The following is an 18,628-nucleotide window of genomic DNA, read 5'->3' as shown; positions in this document are numbered from 1 at the left end:
CACTCAAATCTTTCAATTTAAAGCCCATAATCTCTTTTCTCAAGCTATTTTCAACCTCCCATTTGTTAGTGGTGCTAACTGAGCTGGACTATTGCGCTTGTTACTGCAAACAGTCTTTCTAAGGCTTGGTCTACACTACCCCCCTAATTCGAACTAAGGTACGCAACTTCAGCTACGTGAATAACGTAGCTGAAGTTCGAAGTACCTTAGTTCGAATTAGTTCGAACTTACCTTGGTCCACACGCGGCAGGCAGGCTCCCCCGTCGACTCCGCGGTACTCCTCTCGGCGAGCTGGAGTACCGCAGTCGACGGCGAGCACTTCCGGGTTCGACTTATCACGTCCAGACTAGACGCGATAAGTCGAACCCAGAAGTTCGATTTCCAGCCGTCGAACTACCGGGTAAGTGTAGCCAAGGCCTAAGTCAAAAGTCCAGTCAGTATTTTCCCGATCTTTTACTACTATTAATGGTCTATTTGTTTTTTTCCCCCCATGTCGTTCCCCCTTTTTAAAAAACATACGACAGCGTCTTTTTAAGACAGCTCACTCCCATGGGAATTCAGTGTATGGTTTGTGGGCAGTATATGGCTCTCAGCAATGCTTTTGCCATAGCCTGTTTCAAGAGTATCTTTATGCATTGATCATGCTGAGTGAGACTGGTAGTTCTGCAGAGGTAGCAGCTCCCCTTGCTGCCACATAAGAGGGTTCCAGGTTCAAAAGCAGGCTCAGCTCAAGTGGAGGCTGACAGCACTGGATTGCCATGGGGCAATTTATGGAGCTAACCTAACCCTTGCTCTGGAGAGAGGCATTTGTCAGTGAGGGAGAAGATGCCATGACAGCAGCAGTGGTCAGTGAGAAGGAAAAATGAATGAGCTGTGTCAACAGAATAGGTTGAATTGGTCAGCCATTTTAAAAAAGGTCAGTAGCAGGTACATTTGGGGGATAGGCTGTTTTAATTACAGCTAAAAAACTCACTCGCAGCTTTCCCCAAAATTCTTAGACTATGCCTACATTTGTTTACAAAAGGGAATACTCATAAAATGTTGAAATTTCTTGTAGCAAATGTCATTTGATCCAGCTATGATTCTTTAAAAGTAGAAAACAGACCCACATAATTGCTTTTGAGGATACATACATGCCTACACCTCTCAGAATGGTTAAAAAATAGAACGTGATTGGCTACAGTCTGAAGTGAAAGCCATGAACGGAACAAGAAGCAAAGTAATTTGTACCAACAATATCTAAAAAGGCATCTAATTTGGAAATGAATTGCATGTATATTCTGACTCTTTAGTGCTTGTTCAGAGGAAGTGGCCTGACCGGTTTTACATAGCAGAGCTATTTAACTACCATCTTTTACAAGACTTGTGAGGGGAAAAATTAGTTATAATTGCAATATTGCTACAATAATGCTTTCCCCCTAATTGCCTTTAATTTCAAAACACACAAAAAGGAGGTTTTTTTTGCTATATGTTGTACTTCTATGCAATACAATCAATGAAAACAAAACACCAAGGACAAAACATTAAACATCCTGACTTCAACAGTTTGTCATATTTAAAAGTTTAATATAAAAAAAATAGCACCACTGACTGTATATACAAGATTCATACAACGGTGTATGAAAATTCTTCCAGCACATTGGATGTAAAAATATCATTGTTGCTAACTAATTTATATATGTTGTTAGTATTGTCTCAGGCTTCTGATTGCTATTCAATTTTAATGGCTAAAAGAGGGAAAGGGAGAGGAAAGAAAGTATGTTAGGAGTAGAGCTGTGAGGAACCAGAACTTCTGTTCTGTGCGAAACTCCAGTATTTGAAATTTAGAGATTTTATGCAAAATGAAATTAAAAAAAAATTGTTTGGGTCAATCGAAACATTTCATTCAAATTTGACTTTCTATATAATATACAATTAAATACATTTTCAAATGACAAAGTTGTTTTGAGAACAAAAACCCAAAAACGTTCCCTCCCAAGAATGTCAAAAGTGAAGTGTTTCAATAATGGTGAAATGTTTGTTTCAGGGAGGTTTCCAAAACAAAATTTTCTCAAAATCAGCAGGTTCCCATGGAAAGTTTAGATTTTGAGGAAACGGCATTTTGCAATGGAAAAAAACATTCCACTGGAAAATTTTTCACCTGCTCTCGTTTGGAGTTAGCTATATTACAGTGAAGTGAGTTTTTGGATGGAAGGAACTAAAATCTGAGAGTTGTTTTTTTTTTAAATAAGAAAGATGGGCTACACTGAAGAACATGTAAGAAAACTAGATTGTCCTAGGGTTTGCTGAGCATGACATTACAGATATATCAAGGTCTTTACACTCTTTTGGGCTGACTTTAAAAGCGGGTCAAATAAGTAGCATTATTGTAAGTAAAAGACTCAACTTTCAAAAATGCAACGGTGAACAATGAACTGTATAACCGTCATGTTGGTGTGAACACATTTATGTCCCTAGCACACATCTGGCTGAGCAGATTTTCATTCTGTGCAACCTGGACATAAAGCAAAGTAGCTCAGTTTAAAGTTCTAATAGTCAGTATGTTTAGATATTAGTATATTTTATACTTAGTATTATAGGAATTTCATTCAACACATTTATTCAGGTGTTCATTTCAAAGGCATTCCAGTGTGCATACAGGACTTGTTGAAAACTGGTCAGTCATTTGCGGATCTGATGCTGCAAACATATAAGCACCTAAGTAACTTGACTCATGTGAATAACCCCAGTGAGTTCTATTAAACTACTCAGGGGATTAAAGTTATTCACATTCATATGTGTTTTCAGGAACAGGCCCTGAATTTGTACCTTTTTGTAGCAGGTTTATTCTAATGTTGCACATAAAAATGAGTTTTATTCTGCAAGACATTTTTGGTAACATTTTATTCTACATGAACAGAATTGGATGGTACCGTCTTATCACTGCCATGTAGAGGTTCAGGAATCCATTCTCTGAGACAGGTTGAGCCTGGCTATCACACAGCCCTGTCTCAAAGAGTTGCTAAAAAATCTGGATACTCATTTAAAGGGAATGCTGTTTAAGCTGAACTGGTGGAGGTATCCTTTTGATAAATCTCATTTTTAAAGAAGAAAATAAGAGCATATCCAACCCATAAGTAATCTACTATTTTTTAAAAATATACTCGTCCTGGCATGGCTACATAAGATGTGGACAATCATGGTTTTTTTGGTTCTTTTATGGTGCAGAAGGACATTTTGAATCCACTTAAGTCCTAAAGCTCAACACCTCTGCATATGTGCTGAACGTTAACAAGATTACCCACAATGGCAGCTTCAGTCAGGAAATTAATCTAGAAAATCTACTTTTTAGATCCAACACAGTTGCAAATGTACAGTGTGAGTTGTGTTTTCAACTTCTTTTTGGAGAACATTTCCACTGTATTCTTTTGCTTTTTTAAAGAGTGCCACAAAATATATGGCACACAGGCATGGCTCAAGGAAGGAGGCAGACTGCTGAGAACGCCAGATGCTCTGAGAGCTATCCAACCACTCTTTGACTTAACGAGACGCAGCGTGTTGTGGCATCCTATCAGGAACGCTTTCTGCATTTGGTGTTTCTAAACGGTGAACTAGTTGTCCGTGAGCAGTGATGGGTCGATCATGCTAGGAGCTTAATTTGTGTGTATACCAGACTAAAATCAAGGTGGGTCAATCACACCCTATAGAAAGCCACCATGTCATCAGCAGCTAAAGCCTGGAGTTTAGTAGGATTTTTTCCCTCTAGTGGGAAAACAAGGTACTTCAGTCTTCAGAAAAACTTTTTTTTTAACTAAAGAATTTCAAGTTTTCCAGATAGTGCAAGACGTGGGGTAGTGCCTATAAGACAACAAAAGCTGACCAAACAATGGGCATTAATCGGACCTTTTCCAGGCCTTTTATCTCATAATGCTCTTGTTCTTGGGTCTGCATTAGAACCACACCCCAGACGTTGGAAAAGTTACTAATTATGCCCCAGAGGCTGACAGGTGGCTAATGAGTGACTCTTCTATAGTCTCTCATCAATCCTCAGCATGTATCAAAGCTGTATTTGTTTCCAATTTCCCACTTCTGATTACAAAAATAGGACTTACTATAATCATAATAACAATATTAATGATATAAAATAATTATTGTAATTATATACTTTTTGGCAAATTATTAACACAGAACAGCCAAAAGACCCCATTGGATTAAAAAAAGGTGAAGATGCACAAGTATTAAAAAAGACAAAGTCTTTGTTAAAAAAGAGAGAAAAACAATTCACAAGTTGATGTATTTCTGTAAGGCAACATGTTACCTTTAGTCTGCTATCTGGGATTATGTTGAGATTGGGTCACTGTTCAAGGAAATGTCAGAACTTTGCTTGCTTGAGTTTATCGATGTGGTAACAAAGTTTCAATGCCGGTCCCAATTTCAGCCCCAAGTATTTCATGATCATGTCACTTTTCAGCAACAATAAAGCATTGCCATCAATCTCCTGTTTTAAAAAAAGAGAGAGAAAATCAAGATGTATAATCTGTGACCAGTGCTGAAAAAGTAAGAGAGCAGGCATTCCATTGCAGCTAAGACAACTTCCAGATGCATCTTCAAATGGCTTCATTCAGAGCAGAGCTGGCGGAAATTTTGTCAATTTTAAAGTTTCATCAAAGTCCATTGAAATTAAAAAGTGCCATATCAGTGCTAAGTATTAGCATGACTTCCATACATTGCATTGTTTCTGTTTGATGGCCAGATTTTGTCTATGTGATCCATGTTATACTAATGAAGCATTAATATGGATCTTAATTTGCATGGACCATTATTGTGCTTACTGCTGATCCACAGTACGATCACTTTCTGATTCACTCAATCAGCAGTTGATGGTTAATTTACACTCCCTCCCCCCCCCATATTGGAAACCACTTTCTCCTTATCTCTTCTTCCTATCATTTTAGGCAGGTAAGATAAAGGAAGAATCAATGTTGCGTTCAAATATGGATACAACAAACATGGGCATAGCATAAAGAAAAACAAACTTCTGGAGCTTAGAATAACGTAAAATAAAATATTGTCAAGTGATTAGAGTGAATTCGGCTTTTTCAAAATGTTAATGAGGGTCTTTTTTCCCCTTTAACATTATTAGTATGTAAGGGTTAGAATTAAATTACATGACAAGAGTGTGCCAGAGGGAGCATTCATATTTAATTAAATATCCTGCAATAGCTATGTCCCTCTGAAGAAAAAGTATGTTTGCTTCATTTCTCTTTATTAATACTGTGTCAGCGCTTATAAAAATATACTGCAGAATTCTACAGTAGTGATCTAAAACTCTGCAATAGCGCTAGTAGAAGATGCAGGACCAGATCCTTAGCTGGTGTAAATCACTGAAGCCAAGGGAGTGAGGTAGACTTACACTAGTTGAGGTCTGGCCTACAGTAATTTGGATCATTACTGTAGACTACTGGAGTGTTTTTATAAGGGATTGGGAGCAAGAAACGACACAGGTTTCTCAAGTACATTTGGAGTTAGTGAGCAGCTTCCAGCTGCAATAGGAAAGTATTATTGTATTAAGGCTTGTTTCTGCAAACACTTATTCCTCAGCATATTTCTCAGCAAGGTGAGTAGTCCCTAAAGGGGCACTAACCCCGTGGGGTTGATTCACTAGGACTATCCGGAATATCTGGCGCTATACTCAGTAATGAGGGTTGCAGGATCAAGCCGCTAGTGAATAAAAAGATTAAAACAGCAAAATGAGACCGCGCCTCCCACTTCAGAAGCTAGAAATGTAGGCTTCCCCTCCCAGTAAGGTCACCCTCTCCAAGCACTGTTGAGTGGTAAGCTAACTGGAACAAAGCTAAAATAATCAATATGAAGAAGGTCTAGAAAATGATATGTGCTCACAATTACAATATCCGTCACTGGAAGACGCAGGTTATAATTCTGAATGAACAGGTTTAATTACCTTAAACATAAAGGTTTTAGTCTCCTTCAGATATGCATTTGCCAATTACTGACCATAATTAAACTATCAGAGCATTGCATTGCTTTGCTCCCTCTAGGTTTGATTTTGCTACTTGTTAATTCTCCATGTATTCCTCCCTCATGTACTATCCCCCGCAAACTCACACTCTTTCTCTCTCTGCTGGGTACCACTTTTGCTCCTTCCTTCTTGCTGAGAGGTCATTGCAAAATGGCTCACACTCATTGCCAGAAGTGCTACTGCGAGAGAGGTGTGCAGCTGATGGTCTCACACCAGTTCTGCCCCCTTCAGTGACCCTATCAATTATGGGCTAGATTCCTCTCAGCCTGGACTCTGTTGCAGTGGCTCCGGATGCAGAAACATTCCATGGGAGATGCTGCAGCGCAGAAAACAGCCCAGGAGGTTGGGGGATTCGCGGATTCAGTGCACACCCTCAGTAGCCACTTTTGACAGAGTTACTGCAGAATCTTGGCCACAAGCAAGAGCTGCCTTCCTACGTGGGAAAAACACAAGGGAGGGCTGTGACGGTACCATGCAATGCCCTCCCTGTTGTGGAGACAAGGGAGTAGACTGGCTCAGGGGGATTATCTCTCGCTACAGCTGTTTAGGTGAATTTGGCACAGTAAGTGTAAGTCAATCCCCCATCCCTGATGGTCACTTTAAATATAACAGGGCAAGTACTGTCCTCATTTGCTTTTGTTTTTCCCACTTTCTCCTTATTGTACCTCCCTGCTACAACGGTGGTGTCATGACTAAGATTAGTTGATTGCTAAAGCAATGATTTTAGGTGCTTGTTGGGGCTGTCAATGACATTAAGTGCTTCAAAGTAAATTATGCTTCATAGAAAGATTTAACACACAGGAAGATATGGCTAAGGTTAATGGACTAATCACTTGTCTCTCCCCTCTGGGGTCTCCATGCTAATCCAGCTTAGATTAGAAGGTTGGAAAATTGCAGGGGTATATATATTTTCAAAGGCCTAATTGAATTGAGTTGTGCAGTTGTGCAGTAGCCTCACAAAAGCTCTCAGACTTTACAATGCAACTGTCTCTAAGTATATACAACAGGTGCTAGGTGCTTTCCAATGGACGATGTGGAAAATTTTAGTGCCCATTTAGCTGGGTCTCTTTTGTCACAAATACTGTAGGACTATGGCACCACATAGAATCCGACAGCGTAGTCCACCTAGAGACTGTTGTGTCAATGCACCAGGCTCCATGCTGTATAAGACAAGATAGTGTCAGAATCTGCTACATATGCAATAACAAAACAAAAAACGCCCTGGCGCTTTTGTACTAGGGAGACTTGTAACTTCCTAAACGCTCTTCTTTCTGGGACAGGGCGAGGGGGTGAGGAATAGCAGGGAAGGTCTACACATGTTTCTGCGATCCTCCGTCACATTCACACCCACTTCCCCTGATTTGCATCCCCCGCCCCAGACTCAAAACCTTCTGTCAAGGCAAGTTTCTTTCAACCCGCAGATGGCTAAACTGTGTTGTCTACATTGCTGGTTTATACCATGGTTTTGTCAAATGGTTTATAGGAGAGCCATGCCCTGTCTGTAATGGTCAAGGAAACTAAAGTTAGCTCCTTACTGGCCTGAACTTCATTTAAACACAGTGCTGGAGCTAATTAAGATATGGCCTTAAACTCCCAGCCCAGGGGATTAGCTATAGAATGACGTAAGGCATTGCTTCCCTCCAGGGGTTGAGAGAGCAATTCCTCCACACATTACTCTCAGTCTCTGCTGGCACGAATCACCCGGTTGGACCTAGAAGTTCTTTTAATTTAGAGTTAAATTCCAACACTTAGATGTTAAGATCAGCCGTGTCTTGTAAGCCGCTGAGCACCAGCAATCCCCTCTGCAGCCAATAGGCATTGAGGATGCTCATTGCCTGTAGTCAATGACCTGTAGACTTAGCCCAAATAGCCTGGTTACACCATGGACTGCCTCCTACGTACATGTTTTCTGAAAAGCTCCACGTGTGGACCTAATGCATGAGGGTCTGCATCCTTCACAAACCAAACCACGTCATCGACAGTCCAGGTCGAAGGGTTCTTGCTTGATGGCCGAGCTGTATCTTGTCTTTCCGGCGAAGGACTTGAGGCTATCGATATAAAAAGCCCATAACAGCATGTTACAACTTAATACCAGTTAACTTGTTTTGAGAGCACTCAGGAGTAGGGCAGCCTTGCGTGGTTGCTACAGTGTTGCAGTTTGGGCTGGTGTGTGTGTGTTGGGGGGAGGTATTTGACTGCTTACTAGGAGACTCGATCCCAGCTGGTGAAGTGTGTTAAAAACGATGAAATACTCAGTCTCCTGCTGGGGAAGGAAAAAACGTACCAGCTGCCATGCTCTTAACAGAGCAGCCACTGCTGTCTGATCTGCAGGCAGCAGGGATATTGGCTCAAGAAGGCACTGCTCACCCAACACCTGGAGATAAAACACCGCAGCACTAAACAAAGGAATTAGCCACCCAGTGCAAAGGCTTGAGGATGAAATGGGGATTTAGCAAATTGTTTGCTCTTAGCGTTCAGATATTTTGACTTATCCTGCAGCTTAAAAGAGCATTTCCATTTGATATCCTCCTAATCTCGGGCTCTCACGAAGCTGAAGGTCCCCAGAGATTGCCTATTTGGAGAGCTACTAAAATGCGTGAAGATGAACGTTGCACATGTGACTTCTTAATGGTATAAGCCCAGGATGATTTAAGGTCACTTCAGCCTATTCCAGCTTTAAATCAAGGCAATAAAGGCACATTGGAATGAAAGTGCATTTATGTTTTTATTCCTAGTCTCTGCAGAATTATAAATCTCAGTCACCACGTGTATGCAACCTGCCCCCCACACCCTCTTCATGCTGCTGCACTATTTTCAGAGCTATGTGATGACATTAGCTTACAGGAAAGCTGTTTACATTTGTTTATAGCTACACAATGCAAACTTCACATTAACTGGAGGCAGCATATAGACTCATAACACGTTAGTAGCCAAAACCATCTCGTCTCTCTTTGTTAGAGCAGAATTTTTAATGAGTAGATATGAACAGTAAGAGACCAGGCACAACAGAAAAAGAACAGAGCAGGCAGGGGGAGATCAGAAATACCTGACGAGTTGAAAAAATGGAGGCCAGAGAAGCCCAGAGTAGTCAAGAGGGGAATCAGAGAGGCTCAAAGTGGCTGATTAGAGAAGATCTGAGACGTCCAAAGAAACACTGAGCTTGGAAAAATGTCTAAACTCTGTAAGAATCCCAGGGACCAGTGAGAGCACTATAAATACATGTGAGCAAATGGAATGGGCTGGATCAACGGCTCATGTAAATTGGTATCCCATGGACTTCAATGGCGCTCTGCTTATTTGCACCATTGGAGGATCTGCCCCTACAAGCCGGATCCCTGCATAAGGTCCAGGCTGTGCATACTGGTACTTTTTTGCCACCCTAAGTATCTCCCAGTGTAACATAATTAGGTATATTTTTGCAATTATGAAAGATGGATTCCAATAAGCAGCAATACTATGGGTGTGCAAATCTGATTGATGGGGCTTGGTACTGGGATATGATGTAAATATTGTGATAATTATACTCTCATTTACTAGGTCACTCTTTTGGATATACAGGACAGGGAGTAGCTGCAGGTCCTCTAATTAGACTGCTAGTGTTCATGTTCATATGGAATCAGGCAACTCTGGGCTCCACTAGCAGAATAAATGCAGTGCACATCTGGGATCTTTGGCATGAAGCTGTGAAGACGAAGCACGCCAAATGAATGGTATAATCTCTGCCAACCATCGGATGATCAATAACATAGAATATGTTGTCAGGGACAAGCGAAAGAAACAGGATGTATCTTGGAGGCAGAATTTCAGCTAGGCAGAAATAGGTTCTCGTTATCTTAGCTGAAAACATCACCAATTTCTGTCCTGCTTGATCAAGGTGGAGCCTTGCTTTCAGTCTAATCCAGATATAGGCATGTATGTGAAGATACCTAGAAACTGCCAGTTGGCTGTTCAAATGGAAGACTGTCAGCAGCCAGGGCAGACTTTAGGTTTTTACTCTGAAAAGGGTGGTGAGGCAGTGGCGCAGGGAGTCGGATACACCTAGTGAATTTGAGAGGGAAGTTTCTTCCCTGACACTATAAACTGTAGAAGACGATGACCTTGATACTGCTCCTGCTGGGTGATCTAGCCTTCATTGTGCTGAACGAGCATGAAAATGAAAACGGCAGGCAAAGCTCTGCTTTCTATTACACCAGTGTACGTGAGGGCAGAGTATGGCCCAGTGACGTGCATTGCTTCCAGAAATGCCATGGAAGGGCAGAGGAGAACAGATGGCCCACTGGGAACAGCAGGAAGTCTTTAACAGTATTAGCCATTTCTCTAATAAAAGGAAGGGGGAGGGTGGAGAAAAGAGGTTGAAATGACAAGAGAATTCAATTCACCCCTGACAATGAAACAATCAATAAGTTGAAGCTAAGGTTTTTAAGATAAAATATAAATGACCCCTTTAAGGAGACCATACTGGTAGAACTCTTCAAGGGGATCTGAAAAGCCCCAGAAATTTAAAATCACTCTTTCAAATTCCAAATCAATAACAGAGCACTGATTTAAAAACAATTAACTGTTTTTTTTCAGATATTAATATTTGAAATCCATTTTCCCCTGCATTTCTCTGCTACAACCCGAATTCAGGGTTATGTGCTTCTCTGACATTAGTTAATGACATCACAAGCACCTACAACAGATTATTTGCTGACATTGTCCTGTTTCAGAGCCAATTTACCCCTATTTATTTTACGGGGTTTATCACAGCAGTACAACCACCTCATATGAGTAAGCATTAAAGTAACAGGGCCTTGTTGAAACTGGGATACCATTAATTTGCACACAAAATCCAGAACTCAGGTCTTGGTAAGCAAGTACTGGAAGCTCAATTTCCCATATGTTTTAGAACATTTTTCAAGCTTTCCACTCTGGCCATATAGTCTATTGATCTGGGAACTTAACCACCCCCCCCCCCCCCCAGAAACGTCTTCATTTACAAAAAACTTAATTTCAACAGGACTTTATTACATGTTATACAAGGTGATTTGGTAACATCATTTTGGTGGAAGAATCCTACATTATAAACAAAATTGTTTGATGGTTGTATGATAAGTACTGTACTTTTTTGTGTCTGAAGGTACTTGCACTTAACACAGGGTTTAGATAAATGAAGAAGTCTCATCTCTCATGGGTATTTTATGCCATCCTGTCATCAGAATTAATCAAGATGTTAATGAATACTCAGATTACAAAGAGATGTGAATGCTCAGAATGAATAATTATTTGTAGAGATCATAATCTAGGTCAAATCCAATTTCCCATTTTTGACAGGTGGCAAAAAATTACCAAATTAATGGAATGGGATGTGGCAAGCTAGGCAATGAAAGGGAGGGAGAAGAAAGCACTTCTCCATTCATCCTAAAACCAGATGATGTGGAAGAAGAGGAATGGATCCTATTTAAACAACCTATTCTTGGAAAGTCCATTACAAAAATACATCAGAAACAGGGAATAGTTGCTGCAGAAGAGAAGCAGAATGGTATGTGCCAAGGAGGCTTTCAGCAAGAATTCTGAGACTCATGGACAATATCTAACACCTACTGAAGTCAATGGAAAGACTCCTGCTGACTTCAGTGAAATTTGGATCAGGCCCGTATGCACCACCTTGGGGTGACCAAGCCCAAGGGTTCTCTGCCCCATTTGTCCTTTTCTTTAACTCTAGTTTTTTGGCCTTCCTTCTGGGCCTGGAGCCACCCGAAGAGGATGATGAAGTGGTGTAAAGCCCAACAACTAAATTGGTGTCAAAATATAGTAAAGAAACATAATGCAGAAACTGAGATAAAAATAACAAAAGAAGGGAAGATAAATAATGTGCTCCTTAAATACATATAAGGCAAACATACAGACCCAGGAGAGATTAAGGCCATTGAAAGATAAGAGTGCAAAGTGAGTGATGGATTATCTTTAATATTGCCATGGGCCTAAATGATTTCTTTGCCTCAGAGGAAAGGGGTGGGAATGAAATCTGAAAAGCTTCCCTCTCATTGCCCTGGAACAGATAATAAGGGAAAGTAGATCTACTGAAAGTAAACAAGACTAGCAGGCAAAGAATTCTCAAAGATATAGCAAGGAAACATTTTTTAAAAAGCTCACTATAGACTGGGGTAAAAAAAAGTATGGATAACATACTTTAAAAAGGGGACAAGACATAACAGAGGGAGCACAGAACCATCAGAAACGTGGGAATACAATTACAAACTATTTAAGGGAACAGTCAAATTTAGGAAGATCCATGAAAAGATAGCTCATGCTTGACCTGTCTACTCAAATTATACATCTCGGTGGTTCCCAGCTCAGGGCTACCATATGTCCGGATTTCCCCGGACATGTCCGGCTTTTCAGTCTATAAATAGCCATCCAGGGGGGATTTCTAAAAATCTAAAAATGTCTGGGATTTCCCCCCAGTCAGCTATTTATAGACAGAAAAACAGCGGCCAAGCACCGCTCGGCAGCCAAAGCCCCTTTCCTGCTCCCCCGATCCCCTGCAGCCCCTGCAGCCTTACCAAGCCGTCCGGCCCCGCAGCTGTCTTCCTCCTCCTCCCCTCCCCTGAATGCTCCGCCCCCCTGCACCTCCCCCTCCCCTGCTTCCCGTGAATCAGATATTCACAGGAAGTCTGAAAAGAAGCAGGGGCAGGTGGGCAGCAGCAGCAGGTAAGCTGGGGCAAGGCGGGGAGGAGAGCTCCGGGGAGGCATGGCCCTGGCTGAGCAGCTCTGGCCCTGGCCCCAGAGGCTTGGGCCCAGCTCGGGCCCCAAGGTGGCGGCCCCAGTTCCGGCCGAGCACGCCAGCCTGGCCCCGGCCAAGCAGTGCCGGCCAAGCACCCCTGGCCCCAGCAGCTCTGGCCCGGCCCAGCTCGGGCCCCAGGGTGGCGGCCCCAGTTCCGGCCGAGTGCGCCGGCCCAACCCCGGCCGAGCACCTCCGGCCTGGCCCCAAGTCTGCGACCCCGGCCGGAGCTCTGGCCGGAGCACAGCCTGATTCCTGGGCTCTTTAAAGCCGGCCCTGGTCAGGGGACGGGGGGGGGAGTTGGGGGTTCTTAGGGGGGCAGTTAGGAGGTGTGAAGTGGGAGGGAGTGGATGGGAGCGGGGCAGGGGCAGGGCTAGAGCGGGGCTCCTCCCCCCCAGTGTCCTCTTTTTTGCTTGTGGAAATATGGTAACCCTATCCCAGCTACCACTGTGCATCCCCAGTACTGGTACTTTTAGACCACAGTTGCCAACTTTAACATGGTAAATAAGCACCCCGACTTTCACAATAAGTCAAAAATCAAGCTAATCCCATCCCAAAACAAGGCCCAAACAAGCCAATTCCTAAGAACCCCAACACTCTATGTGACTAGATCCCCTCCAGCACGGAGGCTGGGACTGTGGTGGGCCCGTTGTGCACCCTTGACTTTCTCCCCCTCTTGGGCCTGTTTGCACCCCCTTGTCCCTGCTTGTTTGGAGCCGATCAAAAAGAAAAAAAGAAGAAGGAACAAGCAACAAGCTACAAGCAAAAAACTAGCCAACAAGCAACTCACAAGCCAATTAACACAAAAACAAGTCCAATTTCTGCATTTTTTTTCACAGATTTGGCATGTCTGGTTTAGACCCTTGTGACTGGTAATATAGGCTCCTGCTCCCCATCTTAATGATGAAACTGTGTGCTGGGTCCTGGCATTTAGCTCCACACACCTTAATCTGCAATGGAGCAATGGCTGTTCTGTAGCTGAAATCAAAATCACAAGAGGAGCCCAAGCTTGTTAGAGAGCATGTGAGTGTCATGAAGTCAGCATTTGAAGATGTTGATTTAGAGAATCTGGAAGCGTGTCAGAGAGGGAGAACTACTGACATTAGAAAGCCTGGTGAAGAGGGAAACTCAGATTTTTCCAAATTCTTAAAGCTCTAGAATGCAGGAGGATTTCCAAGGCTATGTGGGTTACAGCAGAATAATTCCACAAGCATCCCTAGCAGATGCTGAAGCATAATGACCTAAGATGAGGCAGAAGCCACGGCAGGTGGCAATGTGGAGGCACCTCCTTAAAACCACAATCTGGAAATGTTTTTAGTGTAATTGTGGGGAATTAGCCACCAGCCTCCCATTCACCTGACTCCATCATGGGAACTTTGAGGTTAAAACCTATGCATTGCACTTGAAAAATGGGTTCTGCTATGCATCAGTATATCTTTTATAGCCTGAATAATGTGTTTTTTTTTTAAGTGTCATTTACAGTAAATAATGCATGATCTTTTACAAAAATATCAGTGAATAAAGAAGATTTGGCTTGAGGCTTCAAAAAAAAAAGTCCTTTTAAATTTGTTCCCCTTTTAATGCCGCCTCAGTTTAATGAGCCCTTCTTGTCATTGCCTTGTTAGTATGCAAACGGAGATGGATAAGTACAGATTCCAATTGCTCATCTGTGTTTGCTTATGATTGAGCAGCATGTAAACTAGCTCTAGAGAGAAGAAAAACACAAAGAAGCATCTTAGTGAGATTGCAGATTTCTAAAACCTTTCCAGCTGAGTGTGTTGTGAAGGCAATAAATAAACTACACTCCTGCTGCACAGAAAAATCTGTTATTAACAAAGTCCAGCAATACCAGTGAAGGTGAATGCAGCATGTTAGCTGAAACATACAACAGTGTGAAGAAATACACAAAGTTTAAGGAAACATGCAGAATACTTTGCAAAAACTATGGTAAGAACTTCAGTGTTATTGTGGAGAAGTACTTCAGAACTGATGCGATCACAAATATCTAGAGGAAAAATGAAACCAAATGGTGAATGGGAATGTAACTGTTTCCCTAAATCAGTGTGCTATATTGTAATAAAACCATGACCACTTGTAACTTTGCGGGTATCACTATGCAGCACATAGGCCATTCACAACTTCACAGGGACACTGTGTAGTAGAATTCAGATCTCCACTCCAAGCTTCTATCCTTGACTAAAGGAGAATCTTGGCTAGCAGTACAGAGCCTCTGACACACAGATGAGCAGTTCTGATTAAATAGGTGGCATTGGTACAGATGCACACTAGCCAGTTCATTGCAATAGTCCAGCATGTTAGAGTATCTGAGATGTGTGTGGAAACTAAGATTGATATTGTTGTAGACTGTAAGCTGTTTGGGGCAAGGTCTTTGTCTTCTTGTTTGGGTAGACGATACCGAGTATATCCATGTTATGTTGTGGATTAATCTGCCAATTTTCAACTTCACGTACAAATAACAAATATCAGCTACATGGAACCCTCATCCTTTCCTTTTTTGGCTAGAACACCTGTTCAGCTCCCCGGCTGGCCAGGTCTTGCTGGTTTCGTGTGCATGAGTCACATGAAAAAGTATTAAACGATTTTGACAGAGACTCATTATCTCCTTGTGTTTTATGTGGCAGCCTGAAGTTCTGCCAACTCACCTCAAAAACAACCAAATGGCTCTAGTGCCTGGGCCCAAGCTACTTTTTTAAACATTTCTCTTCCCCTCTCCCCCGCTTTGTTTCCTAACCTGCTACAGAAGAGCTGCTCTAAGTATTGGGATAATGTCTAGGCAGGTTTCAAAGGCAATCAGTTTTGTGAAAATTGTAATAAACTGCTTCCTGGGCAGTCACTGGTGTTGTCCACATCCTGGACACATGAAGCTAGATAGAACCCGATGGGAACGGATGGGATGCTGGAAAGACACTTTAAGTGCATAAACTCGGGCTGGGCGCAAGAGAACTTTAGGTGTTTGAGAAGAGAGTCGCTGAATGGAGAATATACTACAGAAAAAATCATTCCAACACCAATTGAAGTCAATGGAGAGGATCACTTAAATGGGTACTCGAGTGGGCCCGGATTGACCAGAATGTGACAGTGTTTTTGAAACAATATTGCAGAACATGATAGCGTTTGGGTCTATGTCTACACTGCCACTGAACTGAACGGGAAGGTCTGATTGCAGCTCCGTTAGGCATACCCGTTCTAGCTTTCATTTAGCTAGCACAGCTAAAATAACAGTGAAGACACAGTGGCATGGTTCTTCAGCCCAGGCTGTATAAGCATGGTGAGAATTCTGGGTACATACTCATATTGCTAGCCTGTGCTGAAGTCAGTGCTGCTAACCAGATTAAAGCTAGTGTGGTTATGTCTGGCTAAGCTGCAACCACACCTTCGATTGCAATCCAGTTGCACTGTAGACATAGCCTATGAGAAGACCAGGGTCAAGGATTAAAGAGATGTGGAGGTGAAATACAAGGAAATTTGGAAAAGCACCTGTCACAGTTCAGGGCAACTGCAGCTGTATTTCCCCTCATTGGTCCAGCAATGGCACCCGGTATCAGGCTTCCAGCTCCCCAGCCATTGCCTTTCTGGGTGGAAACCCACATCTCTCTCCCTTCTGACCAGGGTATTTCCAGGCTGCCTTCCAGCTTTCTGCCTTCACTGTGTTGTTCCCAACAGAGACAGGCTGCCCAAGGACACCTGCTTGCTTTCTCTTCAGGGATGGTTAACAGGGGTGATTGCTACAGTTGTAAGTACCACACAGTTCTTTCTAAGCAAGCCTATTTTATTCTGAAGAGGAAAGCACTACAGAGAAAACACATGAAAAAGAATAAAAAAGACTGCACGCGTGTAGTGCATGCATACCTTCTGGGGGACGAGGGGCTTCAGAGGTTTGAAAACGGAGCAAATACAGTAGCATCTCCCCTCCCTACTAGAAAAGGTACATACAAAGCCACAACACCACATACACAACTGAATTTTTAAAACAATGTACCCCAAAGGTATTAACCTTCATTCAATAAGAGTTCATGTAGCTCAATAAAATTTATCTTCATTCCATAAGATTTGTTCGGGATATTACAGAAGGTTGTCAGTCTGTCACAGCACCATTTTGAAAGGTGACTGTTAAATCCAAAAAGACACTACAGTTAAGAGGAATGGCCTACAGTTCAATGCAATTCAGCGTGCAGAATGCAGGAAATGCATTAAAGATCAGTGTGGATTCATGAAAGATTACTCAAAGATCTGATGTTAATATAATATTTTACTGACAACTGTAATTGGGGAGGAAAGCACGCAGCAATGCTCATAGCCAGTTAAGGCTTGCAAGGGAAATATGCTTTTTTTGCTATCATAAGTTAATGCTAGACGGGGGTGGGTGAAGAGAAATAAGAAAGGCTTCTGCAAATATATCAAGGGAAAAAGAAATACTAGAATGACAGTAGGTCCCATTAATAAAGGAGGAAGGGAAAGAAATTAATGACTTAAAATGGCTGAGACACTGAATTCCTTTGTTAAATCTGTCTTTAAGATGAAAAACATATAAATGGAGTTTGAATAATTAGAAAGGAAGGAAGACACTGTTAAAATCACTCTAATGATAAAGAGAAGCTAATGGAATACTTGGAAAAAGTGAACAAAGATATGGATTTTAGAGTAAGAGAATTAGTTAACAATGAAACATTGACAATTATTTTTGCAAAATCGTGGATACTAAAAGGCTGGGGAAAAGTAAATTAATTCTGATTTCCAAAAAAAGGAAAGGAGAACAATTCCAGTAATTACTGCACCATGACTGAGATCCTATACTGCAATCATCACTGCTCAGAAGGGATGCATTGAAAGGGAGCAGTAAGCCATTTTTTGTGACCCCCTTCCTCCATTCTCCCCTGATTCTGTGGCCATCTGGCTGCTGGATAGGTCTCTACCTGGTCACACAGGGCTCCTCTACTTTACCCCTGGCTGGCTGCCTCTTTAACCCACCCATACCCCGACATTGGCTCTATACTGTCAGAGAATTCTTCACTGAGAGAATACTCCTATTGCCATCGGAACTGTTTTAAAGGCTGTTTTGTATAACCAGAGCAGAACAAAGCAGTGTTAATGGGGCCAAGGATCAGGCTACATAAGCTTAAGCCCATGTAAAATACTGGAACAAAAAATTTGAAGGGGTAAAATCATTAAATACATAAGGCTCAACCAACACCTATTGAATTCGGTAGAAAAACTCTTATTAACTTTAAAGGGAGCAGAAGCGAGCCCTTAACGGATAATGGAGCAATGAGCAGTAAGCAGCCTGGGTTTATAAAGATTACATGTTTCTCAACAAACTTTTTGTGATGAAATTTGACATAATACGTAGGTGAAGAGTGATAGTGGGCTATGAAGTACAGCTAGGAAATAATCCCTTTTGTTGAGATAATTAATGATAAGAATCATGCCTTTATTTTGCCAGCTGGCTGTTGGGATCTGCATTGCACAGCACCATGTACACTTATTGAGCTCTATAAATAATAGGTACCTGCATATGTTTGAACTGTGTCGAATTTGGGGAATGAATAACTTGATATTCAGATGAATATTTATAGCCATAAAACCAATTACTCCAGTTCTGTCATATGCATTACACATAACAGATTTAAATTGAATAGTAAGAGTACCAGAAAAAATTCATGTTTTCTTCTGGACAACGTTTTCATCATTTATTTCTCCTTCTCCATAGTTTGCTATTGCTTCCTCTAACTCTCAGTGTTTGTGATTTGACTACTGGGGTTATTATTCTGTAGCTCTTACATGAAACACACTTAACATCAAAGGGAGTTTGGGGTGAGTAAGGACTG

General features: G+C 41.9%; 1 protein-coding gene across 1 annotated transcript in view; it reads right to left on the bottom strand.

Annotated features, from left to right (window-relative positions):
- Positions 1-427: 427 nt before the first annotated feature.
- SCML4 (Scm polycomb group protein like 4) overlaps positions 428-18,628 on the bottom strand; it is a 112,310-nt gene continuing 94,109 nt past the window's right edge. The window contains exons 7-8 of the mRNA XM_034765929.1: positions 7,922-8,067; positions 428-4,477 (exon numbers count right to left, since the gene is read on the bottom strand). Coding sequence (XP_034621820.1) covers positions 4,352-4,477; positions 7,922-8,067 — 272 coding nt within the window. The 3' untranslated portion in view covers positions 428-4,351. The remainder of the gene's footprint in view (positions 4,478-7,921; positions 8,068-18,628) is intronic.

This window comes from Trachemys scripta, chromosome 3, assembly GCF_013100865.1.
Source record: "Trachemys scripta elegans isolate TJP31775 chromosome 3, CAS_Tse_1.0, whole genome shotgun sequence".
Lineage (NCBI taxonomy): Eukaryota > Metazoa > Chordata > Testudines > Emydidae > Trachemys > Trachemys scripta.
The sequence above is the reverse complement of the archived record's forward strand: the minus strand, read 5'-3'. Positions and strand labels throughout refer to the sequence as shown.